The sequence below is a fragment of the Bacillus rossius genome, chromosome 15 (assembly GCF_032445375.1).
Source record: "Bacillus rossius redtenbacheri isolate Brsri chromosome 15, Brsri_v3, whole genome shotgun sequence".
Lineage (NCBI taxonomy): Eukaryota > Metazoa > Arthropoda > Insecta > Phasmatodea > Bacillidae > Bacillus > Bacillus rossius.
Genome location: NC_086342.1, coordinates 22,817,916 through 22,831,380, shown reverse-complemented (window position 1 = coordinate 22,831,380; position 13,465 = coordinate 22,817,916). Strand labels below are relative to the sequence as shown.

Here is a 13,465-nt window from a genome sequence, read left to right as displayed (position 1 = left end):
TTATAATTTACTGTAAGCATGGATGATAAAGTTTAACCACTTGACACGATAGACGATTCTTTATTTTTTATTGTACGAATGCTAGAATCGTTTTTTCCTGTATCTGCGGCCTACTTCTGCAAAAGACAAGTTATCTGTAAGTAAATATAGAATTTTTATTTTGTCAATCAAACTCGGTACTTTGCGATTCATATTCGGTTTGAAGTATCACTACGGCCTTTCTTTTTAGAAGACTTCGACCACAGAATCGTGTGTAACCGCACACACTGCACTTACTTTGTTACGGACACTGACGAAGCAGATACTTTGGCTGACACCACGAGACTGGCAGCAGCTTGTGTGCCGCACGTGTGTATGGCGGCGTGTGGCGCGCTCGTAGGCCGTGCGACAAACTGTGCGCGGCACGCGGAAAAATGAAAACAATTCAAAGTTTAATATTTATCTTTAAAATTTATTATTTTTATTTTTTCACCCGCGTTTAGTGAAAACTGCGGATGCAAAGTCCGCACAACGGCGGGCCGTCTATACTGTGCGTGCTTGCCGGCCTATTAGAACACAGGTGGTATTTTATGCCTTTTGACCTTGGTCACATCGAAACATCGCGGTTATGCAACAACGCGGGTAAAAGTTATGTCCCCCGACAACCGCGTTAAATAGGGAGTGTACTGTATTAATACAATAACAAATATAGATACGCACCGGGCGTAGCAGTGCTGTAACATGGTTGCTACAGGACTAGAAAACCGGGAAATGTCAGGGAAATTTAAATGGTCAAGGAATTCCGGGAAATGTCAGGGAAAATTCTACGAATTCTGGAAATTTTAAAGTTGTGTATAATTCAAACAAAGATTTGTTTTGATGCGCTCGTACCGCTACCGAACGACTCCGCTAAAAGGCTGCTGCTTAAGGCACACGGCAACTTCAACTTTTTTTTTTTACTTGGTCTACGATTGTTCGTTGCAATAGGCTGTTACAACCACCCACCATAACTTCTGGCCAATCCAAGCACTCGTTTGTTCACTAGCGAATCCAGGCCTTCATTTGTTCGTGTTTTGCTCCTTTTTAATTTGCCCTTCAGACTTTGTATTATGTTCCGTTCCATGCAATGAACTACAGAACGGGCATGGCGTCGTTTATCTTTTGAAGGCTATTTTCACGTGGAGTAAGGTGAGTACAAAGCTTATTACGTGAATTAAAAGGCGTTGTTTCAGGTGAAGTTAGTTTTTGATGCGATCATAAGAAAATAAAGTGCATTTTGATAAAGAGGCAATACCTACCAATTCTCATTTTGAAAACTACCAAGCTGATACGAAAACACCTGGCTTTTGTGTGCGGTTATGTTTTTGCATTTTTTCTACCTATTTTTTAAAATTACTTTTTTTTCAACCGTTATAATCCCTGAGTTCTGTTGCGTGACACTTACATTATGTATAAAAAATATGCATAACTGAACATGTTTTCCCCCAGAATCTTTAGTTAACATTGTAAGATTGTAAGAGTATTGCATGTTGTAATGCTGCTACTGTAATTCTCTAAGTATGCCCGTTATATTGCTAGGTGTGAATTTGTAATAGTCTTTGTATTTGTGTAGTTATTTTTTTTTAAGTATTCATAAACAATGTTTTAACCTAACCTGAAAATATTAATATGTACTTTTTTTTTTAGCTTAGAGATGTCGAAGAAAACTACTTTTAAGGAGAATTGGCTCAAGGAGCCACAGTTACAGCATATCAAACCCTCTGCTAAAAATATAAATTCTGCGTACTGCATTTTGTGCTACAAAAGTATTCAACTCAGCAATATGGTTCGAAGAGCTCTCACCAGCCATGTCAAAGGAAAAATACACATTCGCAATTCTGCCGTCAAAATAACACAAAAAAAAAACCTTATTTTACCTCATGTTGAAATTTTTATACTACATTTAATCATATGCATGTTAATATTTATGTTATGTACTTCAAAAGAAAGTCAGGGAATTTTTCTCTTAAATTTCTGGAAAACAGGGAAAAGTCAGGGAATTCTAAGATTCTATTTCTGTAGCAACCATGTGTAAATACCAATTAACAGAATGAAATCTAACAAAATATTGACCCACATTAGCATCCAAATCAATATATCAATAATTTAGCTAATTACAAATTATGGGTTAACAAGCCCTTCTCAGTTATGTCATTTTCTAACGGTCGACGTCTTTTTTCTTCCATGTCTGGCAGGGATTGGATGAACCGGCTGAACGTAAAATCCCAGTTTCAGTGTTATTAGTCCGTTAATTTAAATCTCAAAAATCGACAGATTATAGTTTCGCACCAGGGGTCAAAGGGGTCACTGCTGGCACTTAATTGCTTTTTTGACGTCGTGATGTCCCTTGCCATAACACGTTACCTTAGCTGCGGGTGATTGTACGGATATGACGAATCCTTCGCCATACCGTCTTGGAGTCTTGGCGTACATAATTCATCCTTGGAAAATCCTCGCGACATTCACACACGCCAACCACATGCGTTTCATCGTACCAACGTGTTCCTAATTATATATATATATATGAACCCCGTTCATATTCAAAAAGGAAAACTCGTATTCAGATGTTCGACCGGCAAGTCACTTCGACGTGGCACCTTCACCATGGCCAACCCGCGTTTTACTCACGTCCGCGCCCGCCCGGGCCACCAGGCGACTGCCGTTCGCCGCCTCCCCTGACGTCACACACTCAGCTGTTCACCTGCGCGCCGCCTAGCGCCGCGATTACCAAAATATTCGGTAGTGTCCTTGAACGTTCCAGACCAATTTAATAACTTAAAATCGTAAAATTAAAAATAATAAGACTAAACAAGAATTACAATTCCTTTTTTAAAACAAAATATAACAAACTTAAATCCAAAATAACTCTTATTACCAGGGCATCTGAAAAGGTTAATAAAATAAGTTAACCATTTCTGCCAACATAGACATTATCAAAGGTAGAGGCTGTAGCACACATGCTACAATTGAATTATAATTATTGCCAACAATTACCTCAACTGATAACCTTGATCTCTTAAAATGAAAAAATTAAATGGCTTGTTTGTTTGAATACCAGGTTTTTCAGTTTAGTAACAAATATCTTTTAAAACAATTCCAGCTATGAAAATAGGATTGGATAGTGCTCAAATTTTAGTTTAACTTTTTTATTTCAAACTGGAAAGTCAGGTAATTTACTTTAAAACCTGGAAAAGTCATGCAAATACCTCATTGATAGTAATTGTAGGAGAACATGTTATGTTCTGGTATGCCATCACCCAGATTTTGAACTTTTTTTTTCCCAGAGGGTGTTGGTCATTAAAGTCCCCCAAAAAATCATAAATCATAGAAAAGGTCAAAAATCCATAAAATTTAGAATTTAAAAACAGACATTTATATTTTGCTATAGGTAATCTGTTCTGCATTATTATAACCTTGAAATTGGTTATTGCTAACTCTTAAAAGTGATGCTTAAAAAAAAAGTGATATTTTTTTATGCACTTAAGTCATGAAAATTAAAATTTCCAGCAGCCATTTGCTAACCTATTTTGTTTTTTGACACCTCAATTAATTTTATAGTCACATGGGGAGTCCTTGCACAACAGAAGTGAAATTTCTTGCTTTTTAGGTATAGATAGAGATATATTATTTTCATTTTCGATCAAACTTTCCACATAAAAATGAATGATAATTATAAACTCAGTTGCACAAATCAATAACTCTTTTCCACGCAAATAAATAAATTGTAGATTCTTTAAATATAATTAATAAAATATGGTAGCGTCAATTGTCAGCCGTTATTAAAACTGAGGAGGAGACAAACACAAGCAGCATTGCGAGAATTCAGTAGCACGACTGTTGCGTCATTTCTACCTCTCCCCTGCCGTCTCCCCTTCTGGCCGCTACAACTAGCATATAGCATGCTCTGTTACGTACCTATTTCCCCTTCCCCCTTGTCTTCTTCCCATTTGACTGCTAGTGCATGCGTTGGAGTGTGGCGTCGCCGCTGACGCACTCTCCTCCTCTACCGGTTCCCCCACCACGTACCTAAATATTCAACTCGTGCGATCTGAATTTTCGTTATGCTCTAAAATTGTTGTCCCTTCAGTAAAGAAGTTTCACTTTAAAATCACCCATTGGAAATAAAACTTCTAGGAAAATTTTTTGTTAAAGGTTTTGTAAAAAGTCTTGAAATTGCTTCACTTGGTATGTGTATGTATAAAACCTGTAATCTGTAACTCTGCAGTCCGGTAGATATTCTGGACACTTGGAAAGAGGTGAGTCAGGTTGCTTACGTAAAGAGTGTTTGGTTTTGCCAGATTGGGAAGCGGCGCGGAAGCTTTGCGCAGCGGGAAGCTCTCGCTGCCCGTGTACTTGAACTCCACTCGCACGGAACTGCTGTTCACGGTGGACCTGAACATAGCGCCCGGTCAGGAGCCCCACAGCTTCTACGAACGAGGGGTTGCCGTTCTCACGTCGACGGCACTCAACTAATCTGCACTTGCCTAGACCTGCTCAGTTTGCTGTGCCCACCCCCAAATATCTGTAACTATTTTCCAATGTATATGGTGTTTACTGTTACATTTTGATTGAAACACGTCTTAAAAATCATTTTAATCTGATGTAATAATTTGTAATTGTGAAATAAAGTAGTTAAATTACTGAAATATTAATTCTTTCAAGTTACTGAGTTATTAAAACATGAATCACTTCCTTATACAAGCATTTCCTTTCTATTTCAATTACAGCTCCAACTCAAACTTTTTGATCATAAGGTTTTAATGAAGACTTTTTTTTTAAACAGAGTATTTTAGGGGAAAAAGAAATTCTGCAAACAAGATACAAAATAATCAAATTATTTAGCATGTAGTCCAATATGGAAAAAGAGAGACTTCACTGATTTAAGTTAGTCTGCTGTAGTCAGATTGACCTGTTACTGTCTTTTTTTTTTTATGGTGGGGGGGATGATGAAACCTAAAATTCCAACCTTGCCTTGTGAAGCCTAGCCTTGTAAAATAAAAGAAAATGGACTGCTGAAATACAAAAACTGCATTTGAGAGATGGGTTCAGTAGTGTAAGAAATAAAGGTAAAATAGAAACCGTCCGTAGCACACATAGTTTATTTTCATGATTCACATCCATGCAAAATACATCCCAAGGTGCAAGCTGTACGTAAGCTCTCGCGGAGGGTAACCAACACACTCAACACGTCGCGAGCTTCGCAACCAAGACCAAAGCGTCCTTCTCAGCTGCCAGCAGCTGCGTCCTCTCGCAGTTCTCGACGGCGGTCGGGAAGGTGTTGTAGATCTTGACAGCGTCTGCTATTGCGCCCTGCACCTTGAGGCCGAGGGAGGCCGCCTCCGCGGCGACCTTGGCTGCCGCCTTGGTCACGCACTCTGCCTTCTTGAGCGCGTTCTTGATCTGGCCGCAGGCCTTCAAGGCCGCTCGGGCGCTGCCGATGTCCCTCTCCGCGGACTGCGCCACGCCCAGGAGCGTCTGGACGTCGTTTACCGCGCTGTCCACATGGGACACGACACACTGCACCGCACCCCTGGCCCGCGAGTTGGCATCTGCATTCACCGTGCTCTGAAGGCCGCTGATGCAACGGCGCGCCCACGATCCTACAGCGCCGGCCTGCGAACATTGCAACACCACCACATGGTTCGAACCCTCTTGGGCAATCAAAAATTTTAACAGTTTTTAACGTCACCTTAAATCTTCACCTTCACCACTATCAAGAGGTAAAACACCATTTGTAATATCACAAAAGAACCTCTAGTAAATAACAATGTTAAAAAGTTAATAAAGTACTTAGGATTTTGCGGCCATTGTATGAAGTTGCTTGGCTTCTGGGTTGTAGCCGCATCCAAGGCGAATGTATCACGGATGTTTCGGTCGACATTGCAGTTACCTAGATAACTCTACCCTGGTGATGTGTTTTATAAGTGATTCAGTAAGAGAAGATGCACAATAAAACCAATTTAATTTAGTATTTATTTGATCCGTGCACCCTGGAACAATTTTTTTTTGTGATTGGAATTAAATTTTGGTTGAACGCTACTTGATTCAATGATATAACTTGCATTTTGGTGCTATATGATGCATTAACTTGCATTTCGGTGTTATGACTTTGATGATAGGCCAATGATCTTACCATTCCACTACCAATGGCTCTGACAAAGCAAGTACTGTACCTAATTTAGGCAAACTGAAAATGTGTGTGCTTTTAAAGGATTAAAATGCCTACCTTCTTTCATTCAGATTTGGAAGTTGGTTCTGTGTTACCTCGTAACAAGTCCTCTATAGAGCATTTGCAAAGTCTAAGACATTGTTGATTAGAAATATAACTTAATGTTGAGTAAAGTTTCACACTACTTTATTTATGGTAACACTTGTCAGGGCTTCTACGCCTTTACTTCGGACAATTTACCAGAGTTTTTCCTCCCGTCTCACATTTTTTACCTATCCCACTGTTTTAACTTGTAAATATTGTGTGTAATTTAGTGTATAGTTTTTGAAACATTTGAATTTTGAACTTCCCGCGCTGCTTGCTAGCAGCGCCAAGTTTTTCAAGTTGGCTGCCTGCCAAGGCAGGTAGCCTTGCAGCTTCCGGCAAACTAAGCAACAGTTGTTGTTGAACCATCATGGCGGTAAGTTGTGCTATCGTGCACGCTTGCTGCCAATCGAGTTGTTTGCGAGTGCATCAGCATTAATTGTATCGTTTTTATCTGGATTTTACAGTCTTGTACGTCTCTAGACAAAACACCCACTATTATCAAAAACAATTTATAATTAAAATACTACGTTGTTATAAAAATTACTGATAATATTCTGTACTTGGATATAGAAAATTTCTATGTATTTGAAGAAACCTTTTAAATTTCCTGATTTTATCCTGTACAGTAATACCTCGACTTATGCAAATCTGGATTTACATGATTTTTAAATCTTGTCGTCGATTTGTTCGTCTTTTGTTTTAAATCGTCTCGGACTCTCGATTCTCTGCTCCGTCCACAATATTGTTAGTTACTACGAGAAAATTTTGCACAAGAAAAAATCTTTGATCCGTCAGTTAACATTGTTACATTTATAAAGCCTTCTATGTCAAAATAACATTGGTTTACGTTTTTGCAACTCATAATAATATAATTTGTTGTATTATATAATATTTTATTACAAATTTTTTTTCTACATTATTGTTTTCTTTAGTTTTCGGTCCTAATCAAACATAATTTCTAAAACTGTACCCCGACTTAATGCACTTAACACTCGGTTCCACCTATCGTGCAAGTTCAGGGTATTACTGTATTCCAGATATTTCCATCTGCAAGAACCCTGCTAGTTACACATTGCAATTACCTTCAACAACCAAATCACTATGTTTTTTTCTGTTCCATGACTTACGTGCTGGAGATGTTGCGCAGCTAATTTGTTGAACTCTGAGTAAGCACCTTTCACCACACCTGCAACTCCGTTTGAGACACGGGCGGCGGTAGAGTCGATAAATGACTTGAGTTTCGCCACGTCTTGTTGAGCGACTGTCAGGATCTGGTCAATTGAAATTTTTTCTTCTATGATTGCTTCTTTCAGAGCCTGACGGAGAATGGCGTCACTCGATGACAAATCCGGAGTGAGTAGGTCGTCGCTTGGCTTGGCGTAGTCAGGCGAGCTAATACTTTCACCTTCCGTTAAACCTAGAGCAGCCTGTAGCAGACACCAATGTTCATTGAACTAATGAATACTTCTAAAATATATATGTAGTTTTCATTCAGTGATATTTACTGGGTGAGCACAAGTGATCTTTACAATTTCAAAAAATCATGAGAAACTTAACGTTTACTAACATTCAGTGTCATTGAGTGGGTACTTACTGCGAATAGTCCGAGAACCAGGAAGAGAGCTAATAGTCTGGGAAACATTTTGATGAGGTGTGAGAGTAGCATATGGCACTTTTCATTTATATATTAAACTGTGCAATGCTGAAGCTTTATCAGTCATTTCAAGTAGTTTGTATTGTGTATTTTGTCAGGTTTATTTTTATATGATTTTGAAATTTTAGATTAACTTATCAAATCTCATTAAAAATGAATGATAGCGACAATTATTTTTTTAAGTGTGTAAACGCGTAGTTAGGTGCATTGTTCACTATAATTAATTCTAATAGGATGAACAGTACCATTTTGTGATATTTCTTCCCTTTACGCAACAAATATTGGGTAAATGTGTTTTGCACTTAATCAAAGCAAAGAAAAATGTGATCCCCATTTTTGCAAGAATGATTATAGTAAATAAAATTTGAAAAGTTTTTGTTTTAACTTTGAATGGCACCATTCATGTGTAAGGCCTAGTTATAATGGAAGAATTTTTATAGGTATTCAAATTATGCATATAAAATATTCTGATTTATTTTTTAATTTTGTGTGGTTAGAATTGGTCATCTGTTACCAAATTTTATGGCAAAAGCTTGAATTTGTGAATTTTAAGAAATAAAATACACAGTACTTTTTCAAGTTTTTAGAGGTCCAATATTGTCGAGATACTTGACCGTAGACTTCATTTCCGCCTCAACCTCTTCTATTAAAATCCACCTCAGCACCCCTCTAAACTTTTCTCCAAGTACGGTTAAAACAGACCTTATAAATGTCTCAAAAATATTTATTACAGTTAGGAACAAGATTTTGTGGTGAATTGCGATAAAACCAAAAGAAAGAGGGGGAAAAGGGAAAAAAAAAAACAGGAAAGCATTTTGATATAACACCAAAATGAAAGTGAACACACCATTTAGCATAAAAATATGGAAACAATCAGAAATTTAACAAAACTTGATTCAAAATAAAAATATTTTATAACTTACTATGGTAAATTGATTGGGTGTAATATATAGATACCTGGTGAACCAGTATTACGATTAATCAGGACCTTTCAAAAAAATATATATTCTTACAAATTTTTTTATATCACAGGGTAACTTTTTAATTCATATTGTCACGACTCAGAATTTTTTGTCTTTAGCCGACTTTAAATTTCTGTCTCTTGGTGCGGGCTGGTGGTGTGTCGCCCCAGCTGCACGGTGGCGTAACTCGGTGACGTAACTCTGTGGCGTGTGGCGGGCGCGGGCGGTTGTTGTACTAACATTGCACATACTGTAACGTACGCTGGGCTGCAGGTAAACACTCAAAAATGAATAATTAAAAATAAGGCCTTGGAAGCGTCGGCCCAGAAAACAACACAACAAAAATAATTACCACAGAGGCGAACAAGCGCAGGTGCACTGGGTTGCACAAGATTACGTCGGAGTGTACAGTAATGGAAGCAAAATTAAATGAAAATTAAAAATGCAAATTTATTATTTGGTTTCCTTCTTTAAAAATTTAAAATTCAAAATTTGTGCCCAAATATTATGATAAACGGCACAATTCCAATGTGTGGCACGTGCCCGGCCACGCGTCCTGTGCTGCCACGTGCTGACGTTTCTGGGTCACTCTGTCCCTCGAGGTGTGAGCAACACGGGGGCCCACTCAGCTAGCTTGTGCCCTGATTGCGGGGCCGAAACCTTCTGAAAGGGGGACGAAGGTTTTTAAGCGGGAGTTAGTGTGAGCTCGGGGCTCACTGGTTGGGGGTCTGCCTAACCTGGTAACGAGTTGGTCAGTTCGGGATAGTCTGTTGGGCTCTTGGGACTGGCTCCAGCCCAGGCTGTGGATATTTGAAACTGAGGACAGGACATGCGTCATAGATACAGTGAACTACTTGTCTAAGTAAGTCTCTCAAGTCTAAGGCTAGTACAATTTAACTAACTTAATATTCACGTTAGGTTACCTTTAAAAGTTAGCAAGATTTACGGAGGGTAAAGGTTTTGATTCTTTTCTTACGTTGGTCACTGAGATAACACTAACTAACTTGGTTAACGACCAAGAGAAACTGCAGGTCTCCTAATTTTAGATATTCTCTATGTAAACTTAACTGAAAGACTGCAATGAAACATTTTGTAAGTTTGTTATTTAAAATAAAAGTTAGTTTTCGAGGCTTAAGTGTTAATGGTTACACATTCTATCTAATCTTTCACTAGACATCCTGTACGGGATACAGAACCAAATTTTAAGGATTACCTCTTGCATGATTATGCCAAGCGAGTGTTTTACCACACTCAAGTTCCCCCTAGTAAAGCTTTTCGATCCCTCAGTATAGATTTCTGAAATTATTTATTCTAAAATTATCATTTATTTTTATTTAATTTACTTATTAGAGCCAGCCACACCACACAAAATAATAAACACATTTAACACTAGTATATGTCAAGAAATATATGAACTATTTTCAGGAAAATACCAATTTTTAGTTAGAAAGCTAAAATACATTTCAGAAACGATATCCACATGATTTAAGTGGCTACAATCCAAATATTTTCATGTAATATGTGAAATGCAATGAAATGAAGTTAGGCATCAAAAAACCCGAAAGTAAGTTAGCTGGAAATTAAAGTTACATTGCTTCCAGCATAGTTACTGTTAAATCCAAGACTTTAACATTGGATTTCGTGACCCTCACGCAGTTTCGTTAATTTTGTATGACCTATAGTCAGCCTGTATGAAGACCTTTCTTATCTTCCACCTTTGTCTGCAACTAAAAAAAAAAATACAGTTAGATGCTATCTTGCCTCTTCAGACACTGGGCACTTTATTTGTACCTTCGCTCGACGTATCTTTACAAGTGGCAAACAGATAAAAATAATTTTCATGTAGGCAACTGTTGCTACTAATAGCTAATAGGCTTCTGCAGATATAGCTTCTTTTTTTAAATTCAAATCAAACATAAAATATGAATCTAATAAAATTTTAACACGTAGAGAATTTTTTTTTTTCACTATTCAAGTAAAATTGATTCAAAATACTGTAAAATTAAAAAGAATCATTACAAATGGTTGACAAAAGGATTTTCAATTTAAAAAAAAACTGGCATAGCATTTTCTTAAACCAGTAAATTATAAGATTGAAAGTTGTTTTGTTGATATGGTTACATGCATAAAATAGAATACTATTAATCATTTAAAATAATCATCATTGTTAAATAATAAACCAAAGTGTGAATAATGTATCAGTACAAATACAAATTTCTCAAATCATCTTAGCATCGAAATTTTTTTTTTAACATGTCTGAAGTGGTGAAGGCCTATCAATTGGTAACACATATATATATATAATTATATATATAATTATATGTATAATATATATATAAAGTTGAAATGTTGAATCAAACATGAAATTATTCATGAATATTGAATATCCAATTATTCACGAATACTGAATATATTTAAAGAACTCACAGACTCCTAGCAACTAACTATGCTGAAACAAGGTCACATGTGCATTAGCACAACTGAAGGCCCGTCGATATTGAAGTGGCGTCATGGAATCCCTACGCAGCTGTATCGTAGAGTTTGTCCACCTGATACAGTCTGTCACTGCTGACTCACAGTATCACCTAGGGGTATGCGAGTACAGTAGAACCTAATTTATCCGGCCCTTGTTGATCCTTCAAATAGTGGCCCATCACTACTTGAAACCATTGCGAAAAACATTTGAAGTTTATATAGGCTTGTAAATCAGGAAAACTACAAATTTTTTTTAAAAAATGTTTAATGTAAATCTCTTAAAACGCAACACATTTACAACAAAAAAAATTCTTATTGCTAATAAGTTTACACATAAATTTTGCCTGTGGTAGGTATAACAGACTCACTATTAAATTATTAACACAGTTCAGTTCACACTAAATCTCGAGTTACTAATAATGCTGTTCAGAAAATTAAGCATATAACTTTGTTCAATGTTATGTAAATTATTAATTATATGAATAATATTTTTCAAGGAAGTTACCTATTTTGGCTTTAGGCACATAATTTTAAAATGAAAATTTTACTAAAATACCAAATCCAAATGAGCAAAATTTTTAAACTGTTCTGTATTTCTTATAATTAGTACTTAAAATTACTTGAAATAAATGAATTACAAAATTACACAAAAACCAAATGCTAAGAAAGAAAATTTTGTCATACTTAAGACACTTAAATTTAAAATATCATGACTTAGCTAACAATACTGCCTAATTAACATATTTTCTGGTAATTATAGTGTGTATTTAATGTACTTATGCTATTTTTAATTTAAAACAACATTTTAAATACTTTTTTTTTGTTATTTTCAAAGCAAGGGTAGCCAACTACACTCCTATTACTTCACGGACCCTTCTGCTTTGTGCATTTAGGCGATTCCATCTTTGTGCAATGGTGCTACTAGCTCTAGAATATTTTCCGTCAAAATTGTATCGGTGGATGTGAAATGTTCGCAAGAATGCATTACATTCAAAAAGTAAATTTCGTAAAATATGTCTGTTAGACGGTATTGTTAACTAAGCAATGATATATCTAAAAATATTAATAATTGCTGCATTCTACCACTAAATTTACTGGCCTTAGTTCTTGTTTCCAAATAAAAATACATACATATCTGCAATTACCACTCTGCTCGTTAAAATAAGTGTAGTATAAGATAAACTTAAAAAAAAATGTTATGAACCGTAAATGGTTTAACCTACACAAAATCATTAAAATATTTCTCACATACGAAAACAAAGAAATTTAAAAAAATGGTAGGATTGATACTATTAAAATTAACAGTGATCAAAAACTTGAACTGTAGAGCTATGAAAAGAAACATATTTCATGTAATTAAGAACATTTCCAAATTTTCATTAAAATTATAAGTAAAAAAAAATTGTTACTTTAGCTCATGTCATAATTTTTGTGATAAGTGCTCATAAAAATGATTTTATACATAAGTAAAATTCCCTAAAATGTAAATAAAAAAAAAAAGCAATTAGGAATTAGGATGTCCATCATTTCTAAATACATGGGACTAAAAATGATTTGCACAATGTAGTAACAGATTTTTAAAAGCAATAATTATATTTATAATTTTAGTATGTTGGTAATAATAAAAATATTAATAAAGCAAAGTATGTAATACACAGTCATTTCAGATTTCCTTAACTATCTTTATACGTCTTCCTTAAGATAAAAAATTATAGCTTGCAGTACTGGTCTAACAATACTTATGTGGTTATTGGTATTAGGAATATTAACGTATTTGAAGAAACTATTCTGACAGAAAATGATATATATCAAAACCATAAATCTGAAATAGTAGGTTTTATAAACATTACTCATGCATTTGTAAGAGACCAAATCATACAATAATTGGCAATGTCTACACGTTACCATCATTGCTTAAGAAAGACCTCCACTGTGACGTACTGCACAGTGTGTTATCAGGACTCAAAAGTCACATTTTCAAAATGCAGCCATGATCTTATTAAACTACGAGGGGTGATTTTTAAGTAAGTACTGTTTCGAAATTCAGCTGCTGAAGCGTTGTGGTCGGCATGTGTACTCACATCTGTTGGCAAGATACAG

The 13,465-nt window shown here is 35.9% G+C and overlaps 2 protein-coding genes across 3 annotated transcripts in view; one reads left to right on the top strand and one right to left on the bottom strand.

Annotated features, from left to right (window-relative positions):
• Window positions 1-4,670, top strand: part of LOC134539371 (dynein heavy chain, cytoplasmic) — a 142,494-nt gene extending 137,824 nt beyond the window's left edge. For both annotated transcript variants that reach the window (XM_063381359.1, XM_063381360.1), the window contains exon 71: window positions 4,317-4,670. In XM_063381359.1, coding sequence (XP_063237429.1) covers window positions 4,317-4,491 — 175 coding nt within the window. In that variant the 3' untranslated portion in view covers window positions 4,492-4,670. The remainder of the gene's footprint in view (window positions 1-4,316) is intronic.
• Window positions 4,671-5,099: 429 nt separating this feature from the next.
• LOC134539198 (uncharacterized) lies at window positions 5,100-8,009 on the bottom strand. The gene is made up of 3 exons (XM_063380977.1): window positions 7,869-8,009; window positions 7,402-7,701; window positions 5,100-5,631 (listed from the first exon to the last, which is right to left on the bottom strand). Exons 1-3 carry the CDS (start codon window positions 7,938-7,940, stop codon window positions 5,200-5,202), a joined length of 804 nt encoding a protein of 267 aa, XP_063237047.1. The 5' UTR covers window positions 7,941-8,009; the 3' UTR covers window positions 5,100-5,199.
• Between the last annotated feature and the right edge of the window lie 5,456 nt (window positions 8,010-13,465).